Here is a 14,105-nt window from a genome sequence, read left to right as displayed (position 1 = left end):
TGATAATCAATTCCCATTAGCAGGAGAATTTGTCGTTCCTGAGTTGCAGACCAGCATGATCAATATTTGTGAGCGTGATCTAATCTCTCTGATGACACGGATAGAGAATCCTGAGCAGCTCGGTTGACATTTGTGCCAGAGTGACCCTCATTCCAACGTCTTTGTGATTTCACTCCCAACCCACTTCCCGTTCTCTGAAGATTTCACATCTTTGACGACATTAAGGGGTCAAAGTTCATCGCCGTCTGGCTTCCAGAGAAATAGCTTCATGTTTGCAAATATTAGCTACTGGTGGGATGTTAGCCTTTGACCTGTCCTGTTCTAGTCAAAGTCAAACTAACATCACGAATACAAGTGATAAAAAGAAGTTGAGTCAGCTCTGACTAACACCCCTAGAAATGTCCATTTGCTGCTTGGAATGCCGTGATACGATAACTGTACAATGGAGCCGTGGCGAGGTTGAAAATGCACCGTTTGTCCTCAAGGTGGCACTAGAGGAACGGACATGAGGTTAAGATCTCTGTGAAGGTTCATTTCCATGTGAGCATCACTTTATGGAATATTTAAATAAATGTTTGGCCTGAAAGAAAGCTTCAAAACGTGTGAGTTTTACGACCAAGGGAGCATGATGTAAATTACACTTATTTATCCCGTCATACCATTTTCTATTTCATGATGTCCATCACCTCTCAGCCAATCACATGCTTCCTGTCTGTCTGAAGCATGAAAACTCAACAACTGTCACCAGATTTAGTCATGAACTACAAAGATATAAAAAGTGACATAGAATACGAGTCACTGGGAATAACTGCATCAGAAATAAGAACAGACTTGTTTTAACGCTATTAAAACTATTAAACCTGCAGATTATTGAGACATTTTATGGCCTCTATAAAGTCGAGGTAACTTACCTTTGTGATATCGGGCTACATCAATAAAACTGACTTGACTCGAGGGATGGAATTAACCAACAGTGTGTTGAATTGTTCAGAGAGTGAAAGATGTTTTGAAATATTCTGAATAATAACAGTGACATCAATGTACACAATGTGCCCAACAAGTGTGTGTTTTTTTCTTTTTTTTTGTCTACTTGGTATGAGATTTTCTGTGAACATGTGTTTTGACCTCTTCCCCCAGTGCCACACTGTTATAACCGTCATTTAGTGTGATATTCACTGTTATAACTGTCATTTAGTGTGATATTCACTGTTATAACTGTCATTTAGTGTGATATTCACTGTTATAACCGTCATTTAGTGTGATATTCACTGTTATAACCATCATTTAGTGTGATATTCACTGTTATAACTGTCATTTAGTGTGATATTCACTGTTATAACTGTCATTTAGTGTGATATTCACTGTTATAACTGTCATTTAGTGTGATATTCACTGTTATAACTGTCATTTAGTGTGATATTCACTGTTATAACTGTCATTTAGTGTGATATTCACTGTTATAACATGTAATTTAGTGTGATATTCACTGTTATAACTGTCATTTAGTGTGATATTCACTGTTATAACTGTCATTTAGTGTGATATTCACTGTTAAACTCTCTTATTAGGCCGAACTCACGGCCTCCTTTTAGAACAGCTTCGTGCGTGTCTTTATTTTTCTTCCCTTCTCTCAAACATCCTTTCTCATGAACTCGTGATCATATCTGACACGTTCCGTTGGTCCTCTCTCACATCACTGCTAATCCCAATGATTTTCTTTAATTTCCAGGCTTTTCTTCTGTTTCTTCCTGTCGACTTAGCTCTTGCATGGATTTACCTTATTGCTGTTGGCCCCCTACTAACATTCTTCTTCAGCACGGAGTTTCGAAGCGGGACTTATCCAGCTTTGTCTTTCTGACGGAGTAAAAGTGCCTTTTGTGCTCCTTAAACGTCCAGAGAGAACCAGTTTAATAGCACAGCTCACTGGCTTTCTAGTGGTGTTTGCTCAATATAATTGACCTCCGGCTAACTGGAATATCGTTTTGTTATGAATGAGGCAAACAGTCATTTAACAGAGATGGATACTGAAACACTGTGAGACATTAAACGGGAGTTTAACTTTGTTTCTGTAAAAAACAAACGATACAGAACAAGTTTGAGCTCGTTCCACCTATGAGTTGTTGTGTGATGGGAGTGAAGGTGTTCGATTTCCCCCTCCTCCCTGTCTCCCCTTCCCTCCCTTCCTGCAAATCACCATATTAGTCTTTGCATAACACCTCCTGCTGCACAGAGGTGCTCGTCAGACCAGTTTTCCGTGTTTGTGTGCATGTTCAGGGAAGCCCTCCGCAGCCGAAGGTTCAAACCCAAGGAACTGGATTTGGTTTGGGGGGAAAGGCGTAACAGACGGTTCTTTCATACCAACACGTTTTACCACAGAAATGTGGGATTGATTTGAACACAGGAGCCTAAGAGGACGTTGTGTGTGCTTTTAATCTCATTACTGTGAGTACAACACAGCTCACCACAGGTGAGTGTTCCTTTATCTTCTACTGGGAGTTTACAGTCTTTTATATTTATGCTCACTTACTTCCTTGTGAGGGATCTTCAGTTTCTTTATCTTACTAAATGACATGTGCTGACTTGTGTTTATGGGACAGGTGATGTTTTTAAACTCCCTTGTGTCCATTTAATGCTTCACTACCAGCTTCTCTCAGGTACGATTCATAATATGTTCACTTATCTGATCTGATATGTGCATTGTTTTGCTTTGGCAGCACTGAAAAAGAATAAAACGCGTTAAACCGTCCCTTATGTCGCCACCGTGTGCCGGCACGTCAGACGGAAACGTCTGGAATGTGAACCGCTGTCACCTTTTACACATATGGCGAAGATTAAACGGATAATATCAGACCAAATACTGTAAACAGACAATGTCAGTGTGAGAAAGAAACCTTTACAGATCTGTTGTTCCACTTACGTTCCCCTAAAAGAAGAGCAAATAACCAACCAAAAATAACCTGCCTGACCACATTAGCCAGGAACTCTATCAAACAGATAACACTCACACACTCACAGCCTCGTCTGCCCCAGAGCCACTGAGGGCTTCTGTTTCTGTTTCTGACCTCTGCAGGGTATTACACGTCTTCCTCTTACCGTCATGTTAAACAGTAACACTGGGAGATGATAAAGACTGTCGAACAAACAGCCTGGGCGTGGCTCACATGTCATGTATAAATAGGCCAGGAGGGCGATGCAGGCAGGTGAGGCATCTGGAGACTTCCTTATTGTGGAGCAGGAAGGAGTCAACGAGAGTACGGTGCATATTTATATATATATTCACATCGGTTCTCTTCTCCATGGTATAGTCTTCATATTCATATCCAAAACATGACAATACAGTTTAAGTGTGATTTTGTGATTTGATTTCTCTCTGCCTGTCAGATCTGGATAATTTGCTCTAGATGTGCCTGCATTTTTAAATTATTACTAAATGGTTTGACTTCTTAAGATAATAATTATTACTATTCAAGGCACTTTTCATGATACTCAGTGTTGCTTTGCAGTTTAATTTTTTAAATAAACATGTGTTTGGGGAACAACACATTTCATTTTCTCGCTGCTTCCAGTGAATTAAATGTCGTATTCTGTAATGTGTTGTTCTTGGCAAACGCAAAATACCAAGATTTATGCAAAATGATTATATTGGCACGTATTGTCCAAACGCAGCCCTGAGCGGTCAGTGAGAGGAGACAAAAAGTTCAAAGGTTAAAATAGCATCATCCTCCAGAGAATACAGCTGTATTGTGTTTCATGAATTAGCCTACAGTTATTCTTTTTCAAAATCCGGCCTAAAACGCAATTTATGTTATTCCTTATGATACAAAACTGATCCACAAACTATCACAAATACTGTGGTGGCTTTTGTTGCCTGTTGTTGATGCGTGAAGGACGTTTCTTTACTATTGATGGATAAAAAAAGAAAATTAATTTTGTCCATCAGACAACTGCAGAAACAAGGCTATTTATTTATGTTTTTAGCAAATATTAGCTTTGGTGAGAAACCTTTTACAAATGTAACTTTCCATCTATGGTGGTCTTATATGGTGTTTTCACAGCCCAGCGTTTGTGAAGATTTCATTTATTTGTTTCTAAAATGCTGTGTGAAATGTTATATCCTAACATTGTTGGCTCATCTGACTGTCTGTGGAGACTCCGGGTCACAGAGCAGTCTGCTGCTCATCTGGGAATAATGACATTTTAGGATCCACTTGAGCAGGATTCTTCTAAAAATAAGGCGGACATTAGAGAGGAAACGCTCCCCTTATAAAGTCAGACAACATCTGGTGTCTGTCATCACTCTGCAGCTGTAGGTCTTCAGCCATGTTCTCTTCCGCCGTCCCGTACATGAACCAGCACTACTCCGAACTGAAGAGAGACTGCATCAATGACAAGACGCTGTTTGAGGACCCCGAGTTCCCGGCCACCGATGCATCCCTGTATTTTAGGAAACCACCTCCTGGTTTTGTGGAGTGGAAACGACCGGGGGTAACCGTCCCATCAGGGAATTCAATTATCCCTACAAATGAAGATGACACATTCACCAACACCAACTCTTCTGAAGATAAATCACAGTGACTTTTCTGTTGTAGGAGATAAGCAGTGAGCCTCATCTGTTTGTGGAGGGCATCAGCGCCCACGACCTGAACCAGGGAGTTGTGGGGAACTGTTGGTTTGTTGCAGCCTGCTCCTGCTTGGCTTTGAAGCCGAACCTCTGGAAGAAGGTGAGTTCATTAGTTTGTGAACACTGGAGAGGCTTAGTTGGAACTGAATATGAATAAGGTGTACTATAGCTCTGATGCAAGGAGTTAAATGGTTAAAACACATCACCAGCTGACAGCTCAGGTTAAATAAGGACGGGACAGGAATTCACCAGGGAGAGTTCAAGGCTCTTATTGCATGCATTTCTTCTCCCTACTCTCTTTCCTCGTGTTTCACTGAGCTGTAAAACTCTGTGGAAAATGACTCATTTGCAGTCGCACCGTGTTTTTGTTCTTTATGTGTTTTCCAGGTAATTCCTGACCACAAGGATCAGGAGTGGGATCCCAAACATCCGGAGGACTACGCCGGAATCTTCCACTTCCAGTTCTGGGTGTTTGGAAAGTGGGTGGATGTGGTGGTGGACGACCGGCTACCGACAATCAACGGCGAGCTCATCTACTGTCACTCGAAGGACAACAATGAGTTCTGGAGTGCTCTGCTGGAGAAGGCCTACGCCAAGTCAGTAAACGTGAACCAGCTGGGGCAGATGCATTCAAACAGGCCCTGCTTTTAGGGCTTCCAATCCCCGGACTGTTTAGTATGCCAGGATGTGTGCGTCCGGTCTCATTTTTCTGCTTTTCTTGCTTTTATACATCCAACTGAACGTGTGATTCCCCTCAATCCCCTGTCTAGGCTCTCTGTCTGCTACGAGTCCCTGGAGGGGGGCAACACTGGAGACGCTGTGGTGGATTTCAGTGGAGCTGTGGCTGAAGCCATCAACCTGGAGACAGAAGCTTATTATAAGGACCAGAAAAAACAAGATCAGCTGTTTGAGGATCTGCTAAAGGTCTATGACCGTGGGGGAATCATCAGCTGCTCCATTAAGGTCTGTGCTCGTCCTGCACGGTTCCTCCCTTGTCTCTGTACGTCACAGGAACTGATCTGATTTTGAATCATTTCGACAGGCACAGCCTCACGAGATTGAAGCCAAGATGGCAAACGGGCTGGTGAAAGGCCACGCGTACTCAGTAACGGCAGTGAAGAACGTGCGTTTGGGTCACGGGCTGCTGGCTTACTTCAAGAACGAAACCATTCCTCTGATCCGCATGAGGAACCCCTGGGGCCAGATCGAGTGGAAAGGAGCCTGGAGTGACAGGTGAGAGGAGCTTTGAGTTAATTTTCTCCTCTGCTGCCGCTCTGACCAGACGAAGAGCAGGAAGCAGGAGCTCTCAGGTGTGCAAACCTATATAAGCTCCTTCAAAACTCACCAGGGTCTAACCATCGACATGGTAATTGGCCATATTTTGGTGAAGAATAAAATGTCTGCATGTGAAGGGACAGCAGATAAGTCGCTAAAGCTACAGGACTGTTTGATCTTCTCCTTTGTTGTGAAATGCTGTCATATTTTAAATCTACAGAGGCAAAATAAAAAGGTTTTATAGACACGTTTTATGCCTCAAAATGTGACTCTCGTATGGATTATAATGGTAAAACTTGTATCATCTTATTTGCTCTGCCTGCTGTTTGGCAGCTCTGAGGAATGGTCAAAGGTCGGTGATCTGGAGAGGGGCAATCTGGGCATCACAGTAGAGGACGATGGGGAGTTTTGGTGAGTGATTAAGTTCCTCTAGTTGCGTCCATGGCAACGGTCAATCCGTGAAGTCATCTCCTCTTTCAGAGTGTGATGATGCCTTTTTTTTCCTGCTCGCTTCCACAGGATGTCATTCGCAGACTGGTGCAAGTTCTTCACCGACGCAGATGTCTGCCGTCTCATCAATACTTCGATGATCAGCATCCACAAGACGTGGAACGAAATCGTGTACTTTGGGAGCTGGACCAAAAACGCAGAGCCGCTGTTGAACCGCTGCGGTGGCTGTTCCAACCACAAGCCCACGTTCCTGCAGAATCCTCAGGTGCTGTACAGACCGGTGGATTTGTGTTGATGCACAGGCAGACTTTGTTACGTTGACCCCTTGACTTCTTTTACAGTACATGTTTGACGTCACGAAGGAGGTTGATGAGGTTCTGATCGCCTTGCAACAGAAAGACATGAAGAGCCACCGAAAATATGGTCAGGGAGAAAATCTAAGCATTGGCTTCGTTGTCTTCAAGGTAAAGTTTCCACTAGACTTTATTCATCTATTAATGAATGGTTGATGATCTATGATGAATTATAAACCTGGGGTAAATAACAGTAAAGGATTTAAAGGAATCGTGACCGGAGATGTGTTTATTACAGAGGAAATGGTGTTCGCGTGGGATGCAGACGTAGGTCAAAGGTCAGTTTATTCAGTGGGGAAGAGAGGGTCATTTCATCACAGCTTGCTCTCGTTTCTACTCATTTGTTGAGCAAACAGTGAACAGTTGTTAGGTGATTTTAATGACAGGCAGACATTACTTTACAGGTTTATCAGAAGCAAAACACAACGTTTCAACAGGAGTCTAAATCATACCCGATTAAACACAACACATGCTTTAGTTGATTGTTTCAAGCTGGATGACGGAGTGGAACCAAACACTTAGTGACAGTTTCTTGTGTACCAGTAAGGTGCAAAGAGTTCAGTTGCCTCTGCTGCAGCCATGATATAAATCTCCACCTCTCCTTTAGACGTATGAGTCATACAGCAGAGATTGTTACGTCTGACTGTTCTCGGGATGAATACAACTCGGTGCTGTGTTTCAGTGGAGGTCAATGCGGGTGTCAAACTTGCCAAACTAGCTTGCTAGGATAAAATTGTCGTATTAAAAAGGCGGACGTGTGTGCAGAGAAACTGACATCACGTTTCCCGTAATGTGAGCCACTCGTCAGAGATCTGGCTAAGTTCAAACACACACATCAGCCGCTCTTATCGTGCTGACAGGAGTGCTGCCAAAGGGCCAGCTTCTGGCCGGTGCCACAAAGAGCATGTGGTTTAAAAAAAAAACGAAAAAAGAAGTTGTGTGCAAAGTCTGTGGAGCTGCTGTGAGCCTGGAGCGGGATTTAACCCATGTCATCTATGGTGCAAGTGAAGCATCCGCCTCCATTTATATGACGGACTCCAGACACTGTGTCCACGTCTGCTTTTTATAGTGTCAGCTGCACTTTGTGAAGCCAGAAGGACTTTCAGTCAAGCAGCCAATCATGAACCAAAGTATTTATCTACAGGATATGCAGAACAAGCCTTTCTTTCTGTTTGCCTGACTGACTCACCGTGCATCTCACTAGTGCAAGAATTGTATTGCTCTGTGCTTTCAATAGTGATAAAATCAAATACTGTCCATAAGATTTAACAAAGTACACACATTCAAGTATTATGTACTATTCTACCACCAGGAGGCAGAATATTCTCTGTAGGCAGCAAACAAATTATCACACTTTATTAGACACTGTCCAAACCCTAACATTTACATCTGAAATGTCCAACATTAAAACCTACAGAATTAAACTACAATATATTATTTACAATAGTGCTAATTAAGGTAGCAGCAAATACGATAATAATACAGATAATAATAATAATAATAATACAAGAGTGCAGTCTTATAAAAGTCATTATATTTTCCAAATCTGTATGGTAGTTGTAAAACCAAACAATAAACCTGTATTTTGTGTATTGTACGTATATATGTTGTATGTCACTGTATATTTTGGGAGTAGTTGTTGAAAATACCTGTAAAAAAGTACGATTTGTGTTGTATCATGATACACACACAGTCCAACAAAATAGGTCAAACCACAATGCGTGAACACACACTGGCATCAGAGTTTCATCTGATTAGTGATATTTGAATGTAACTGGTATTCATATCCACTTATAACAGAATCACAAGCTTCCAATCATTACTTTTGATTAATTTCAGTCACTTTGCTCTGCAGCACCAAAGAATGTCTAAAAAGCCTAAATCTTTCAGGTGGAACTGAACAGGAAGTATCGGATGCACGACATCCTGACACAACAGATTGCGCAGACGTCCACCTACATCAACGCCCGGACGGTGTTCATGAGATCCACGCTGCAACAGGGCCGCTACGTCATCATCCCCACCACCTTCGAGCCGTACACGCTGGGGGACTACATGATCCGGGTTTTCACTGACGTGGATTCAGGCTGCAGGTACTGATGGAGGCGTGACGTCGAACCGGTTGTTACTCGACCAGCAGGGCTGTGATTTATGGTTTCAAGACAGGAAATGTAAACATTCACATGTCTTTAAAATGATCAGGTCTGCAGGGAAAAGGAGAACACAGCTGTTCTTTGACTGTTAGACACTAATGGATGGGCTTTTTATCCAAGGAAAGCACTCAAGTGACTGTTTTGGAGAACAGAGATTGTACAATTATGTTCTATTTCTGCTTTTCTTGGCCAAGGATTTTGTTTTGCCAGATTTCATATCTGACATTCTTATTGGCAGACCCAAAAACCAAATCATATTAGTGATATCGAGCCAAATAGTGATGCAAATAGCTAGATTTGGTTTAGGTGACAATAGGGCCCATCCATTAAATCCAGTTATCATTTATATACTGGAATTAAGTTTTGACAAAATGTGTTGCTACATTGAAAAAGGTCGACACTTGAACGGGAATTCTTGTTAATTCTGAACTCTCCTCTACGCCCACAGGGAGCTGACCGAGGATAAGCCGAGGGTGAAATGCTGGAGCTCCTTCCTCGGGTACCCACAAGTTGTGACTCACGTCTACGTCCACAAAGCCGAGGAGCTGCAGAACCAGGACAGCACAGGAGGTTAGAGGACAAACCAGACGTTTGGTTGGTGTGATCAGCCTGTAGTCCATGATGTGGTCTGCTGAGATGGATCTCTACATGTTTTCATGCAGGTGCAGACCCTTACGTGATTATATCCTGTGAGGGCCGCTCGGTACAATCCACCATCAAGAAGGACACCCTGCAGCCAGAGTTTACAACCAGCGGCATTTTCTACAGGAAGAAGCCCAGAAAGCCCATAACTGTGGCGGTAAGACCGATGACTAATTCATCTCAATGAACGGCAGGTGGGATTGTGCATCACTGTCCTGTGGAAACCACGTATCTCCCAAAATATCAAGTTTCCAGACTTTTAAAACTCGACAAACTCAGAAAAACAGTCTTGTTTTAAATCTCAAAGATTAAATGATCCAATTTGACGTGTTTTGAAATGGTAGCATAAGAGTTGGATAATGTTTTACACCCTATTGAAGAACATAATCCTTCAATTTATATCAATAAAGATATATTTGACTAACTTGATAATCTTCCCCTATTACACTTATTATAAGCAGATTTGAGTGCTTGCATAATAAGAGAAAATAAGTAGGTAGTTGTAGGTTTTGTTGGTCATTATTATACTACAAAGCAAACAAACGGAGCAGTATTAGTTTCAGTGATGCGGTTTTCATAAAAACATTGAAAATTGAATATGGATTAAAGAGAACCACAGTTTTTCACCATTTTTTTAAATGAATTTTTCCACATTTATTTATTTCTAAAAGATAAATATTTGATGTTCACGTTAATAAATTCAATGATAAAATGAACAACCTGAATCCACATAAAAGCTCAGAGTGGTCAGCTGACTGATGAAATAGAGAGGGCAGGACATCATCTTTACCCCGATGACTTTATCGCTGAACCTAATCAATCAGAGTCACCAACCCTCCGTCAGAGCCCTGCAGATGACCGGGGGTCATTTTGTGATATTATGTGACTGTGACACATGAGATACATTTAACACATGTCCTCAGGTGTGGAACAGCAACGCGGTGAAGGACGAGTTTATGGGCCAGGTGGTGCTGTCCGGGTCCGTGAAGGACGACTTTGGCCCTCAGAGGCTTCAGCTGAGGAAGCGAGGACGGCAGAAGGCCGACGAGATGCCCGGACACATCAGCGTGAGGATCGTCACTTCCACTCAGCTCATCGCTATGTGACCTCGTCACACACCCGACGAGACCTGGATCTCGTTTTCAGTGCTGAACTATGTGGTGAACATCTTGTGAAGCTTAGTTTGGCGTGCGCCATCGTCAAAGCTCCAAAAACATCTGTTTTCTGCAGCTTGATGTCGACACTCGCAGGTGATTTTACACTTTTATTTGCACGTTGGCTGAATTGTTTGTTTGAAAGTTGAGAGGTGACCTGGGCACTATCGGACGGACTGAATGTCGATCATTTTTTATCCAAATGTTTAACTTTTGAATTATCTTTTTACTTTTGAAATCAACTTATATTTTTATATTGACGTTTTGCAAGTTGCTTGTAAAGATATCATTCCTTTTTTATGTTACACTATAGATACTGTGAGCGATGTGGGAATAATGAGTCTTAACATACAGTTAATCATGTTGTCCTCTGTGGTCCTCATAGTACCTTTTGTACATACATAATGTATCATGTATTCTAGAATGCATATTCTGCTCCTTTATCCATCAGTTTATATCATCATCTTTTTTCTTTCTCATGATTATTAAGAAAATGCAACAAATGCTGACTGGCATGCACAGAAATTAGATCTAAGAATCACAACAGACCACAAGCGTGAACGCAACTCTGAATTTCTTCCTCTTTTTATTTCAGTCCAGTTCCCAAACTGCAATATTTTGTTTGTTTTTTTACACTCAAGACACAGCCATGCACAATTCAAAGTTCAAAAAGTCTATTGCTTCAACCACAATTAAAAATAGTTTATCCAAAACCTCACTTCCCCGTCACTCGTTTGTCCTTTTTTTTCTCAAAGATGGGGGGAAAGGCCTGCTGAGGAATGCCAGATGGATCAGCAGTTTTTACAAAGCTAGACAATAATAAGAGTAATAATAATAATGATAATAATTTAAAAAGTAACATTTTTTGTCTTTGTTCCATTCTCTTGATACACATTAATAGAGGAATTTTCACACCACGTGTACAGGTTTACACATTCAGAAGATAGGAATGTACAGGAGCAACCACAGAAAGGGGCACGTCAGCGGTGTCTCTTGTCCCGAAATTCACCTTTTTGTGCTCATAGTTCAGACCTGTACATGGGAGGGGAGGGACGTCCCGGGGGGGCCAGCGGAGCTTCCTGTCAGGCCACCCACACCTATACCGCACACACACATACATGTACTAACACTCAGCAGTGGCACTCAGGACAGACTGTGTGGGCCCGCACACAGAGTGCTGCATCCATCGGCTCTCTGTCCAGACGAAGGAGTGTCCCATGAAGCCCAAACAGGAGAGCCGGATCCAGGAGAGCTGGATCCAGGAGAGCTAGATCCAGGAGAGCCAGATCCAGGAGAGCCGGATCCAGGAGAGCCGGATCAAAGAGAGCCGGATCCAGGAGAGCTAGATCCAGGAGAGCCAGATCCAAGAGAGCTAGATCCAGGAGAGCCGGATCCAAGAGAGCTAGATCCAGGAGAGCCGGATCCAGGAGAGCCGGATCAAAGAGAGCCGGATCCAGGAGTGTGGAGGCGGTGCATGTGTTCGGTTTCTCTCTCTTTCTCTCTTTTTTTTTTGATTTTTCAGGGTGCAAAACATTTATTGATACATACCATAGAGCAACCTGAATATTGTCATTTTAAGTTACATAATTCTGAAAAAAAGGAGGGGAGGGGGGGTTTCCCATCATATTTACATACATACATACATATTCTAACAATCTTAACCTATTTGAAGATGAGATACAGTGTATAGTTTGTTTTACATGCATGGATTCGGTTGCACCCTCCCGTCTAACACACCGCTCCTTCATCTTCTGTACGTTTGCTGTACAATGGAGGTACAATATGACTAAGCAGCTACCCTGCACCTCACAGTCAAGGTGGACAATATGAGTGAGGCATCTTCTAGTGCAGATTGAGGTAGCCCCCTAACACACACACTCACACACACACGCTCACACACAGGGATGCTACATGGGAAATGCCTGACGAAGCTACCAAATACCGACACAGAGCAAATAGCGTCTGTAGAGGAATGAGTTTAAACGCTAACCAGGCACGGGGAGGAATGTGAGCAAACAATACGAACTTCTACTCCGGTTTCTGTTTTCGGTGCTTATTAGGGCCGAGGTACAATCATAAAATGGCACCCACTCCGCTACTTCATTCAGATAACATTCCTCCTCTCTGATCTGCCTCATGTTTCCAAAAAGAAAAACACCCCACTACAAAAATGTACAGCTCATATGACAAAACACACGTAAGACACCATTTAAGAGACGAAAGGACACTGAAGCATGAATGAGCAGCAGCTTAAGTACCGAAAGGAGGAGACGGGGGGAAGACGGGGGGACATCTGTGCCTTTGATGCAGTTTGTTGTTCTGACCATTTTGGACTGAATATATATTTTAAGTTTGTTTTTGTTTTTTTTTGTCGGGGGCTTCAGGTTAAAAGGAAATCGGCCCACTGTGTTCTTTAAAAAGAACAAGCAATCACTCAATATAAATATTTAAGTGAATATATTAATATTTCTGTTGGGAGATCTAGTGTCTCTTTTTATTTCTTACTTAATTGTCAGATGTAATAAAAAGCAGACATCAGTGAAGATATAGCCTGGCACAGGAATCCACGTAATGAATATTTATAGATAATCCTATTTGAGATGCTTGTACACGATGAATGCTACACGTTATGTACAGTATGCATGCATCTTAGACTTATCTCTCACATTTGCAGAAATTGCTTGTATAAGTAATGCAGCGGACTTTATTTCATAGTCATTCTGAATACGGAGACTGTTCAGAACTGAATGTTGATTTCATTTAAATGTTAAAATGTCGGTGCAGTCGAATGCCTCTAACACGTCTGGAAATCAATATGAAAGTATGTATATTACGTATTTAAAAATACATATTTGCACGATATGAAGCGGATCGATGAAGGATGTTTAAATCTGGCATAGGTTGTGTGAAATTATTCCTGACTTATTCCCTTGTAGCTGCACCCCCACAGACTCACACACACACACACACACACACACACACACACACACACACACACACACACACACACACACACACACACACACACACACACACACACACACACATTAATCTACCACCTTGAGATGTGACAATCTGCAATATGAAGCAATATTTCTCCACAGAGCCATAGTCATGCAGGCAAAGGATGGGTCCAGAGTCACTCTCACATCAGCCAGGTCATCGCGGTGCAAGTGTGGCCTGATTGTGCTCCATGGAGGGACTAGAGGAAGGGAAACCGAGCCCAGAGCTGGGCAGGGGAGGGAATCACAGGCTCTTTAGTTTTTCTCAGTTTCTCCTCTCCGCTGCTGAAGTTTCTTCTTGAAAATGAGCTTTTCTATTTTTTTTCCACTGTATTTTCTCTGTTCGGGGAGCGACCGCCGCCAAACGAGACATATGACACAAAGAGGTGTGCACAGTCGGTGCACATGCTCACGCATACTCACACATACTCACACATACTCACACACACTCACAC

At 42.4% G+C, this 14,105-nt stretch overlaps 1 protein-coding gene and 1 long non-coding RNA gene across 3 annotated transcripts; one reads left to right on the top strand and one right to left on the bottom strand.

Annotated features, from left to right (window-relative positions):
* Positions 1–2,253: 2,253 nt before the first annotated feature.
* LOC311025966 (calpain-5-like) lies at positions 2,254–11,366 on the top strand. Of its 2 annotated transcripts, none has more exons than XM_084029183.1 (13): positions 2,254–2,442; positions 4,305–4,485; positions 4,590–4,721; positions 5,009–5,217; positions 5,392–5,584; positions 5,664–5,854; positions 6,230–6,307; positions 6,416–6,611; positions 6,688–6,810; positions 8,590–8,792; positions 9,301–9,422; positions 9,515–9,651; positions 10,418–11,366. In XM_084029183.1, exons 2-13 carry the CDS (start codon positions 4,321–4,323, stop codon positions 10,598–10,600), a joined length of 1,932 nt encoding a protein of 643 aa, XP_083885309.1. In that variant the 5' UTR covers positions 2,254–2,442; positions 4,305–4,320; the 3' UTR covers positions 10,601–11,366. The 2 variants fall into 2 exon arrangements, with proteins under 2 accessions (XP_083885309.1, XP_083885308.1); XM_084029182.1 differs by having other exon boundaries at positions 2,254–2,467.
* Positions 11,216–14,097, bottom strand: LOC311025971. Its single transcript, XR_014598435.1, has 2 exons — positions 13,651–14,097; positions 11,216–13,584 (listed from the first exon to the last, which is right to left on the bottom strand). It is a non-coding gene; the product is annotated as an uncharacterized lncRNA (long non-coding RNA).
* Between the last annotated feature and the right edge of the window lie 8 nt (positions 14,098–14,105).

The sequence above is a fragment of the Eutrigla gurnardus genome (assembly GCF_963514095.1).
Source record: "Eutrigla gurnardus genome assembly, chromosome: 15".
Classification (NCBI taxonomy): Eukaryota; Metazoa; Chordata; class Actinopteri; order Perciformes; family Triglidae; genus Eutrigla; species Eutrigla gurnardus.
This window is presented reverse-complemented; position numbering and strand designations above follow the sequence as displayed.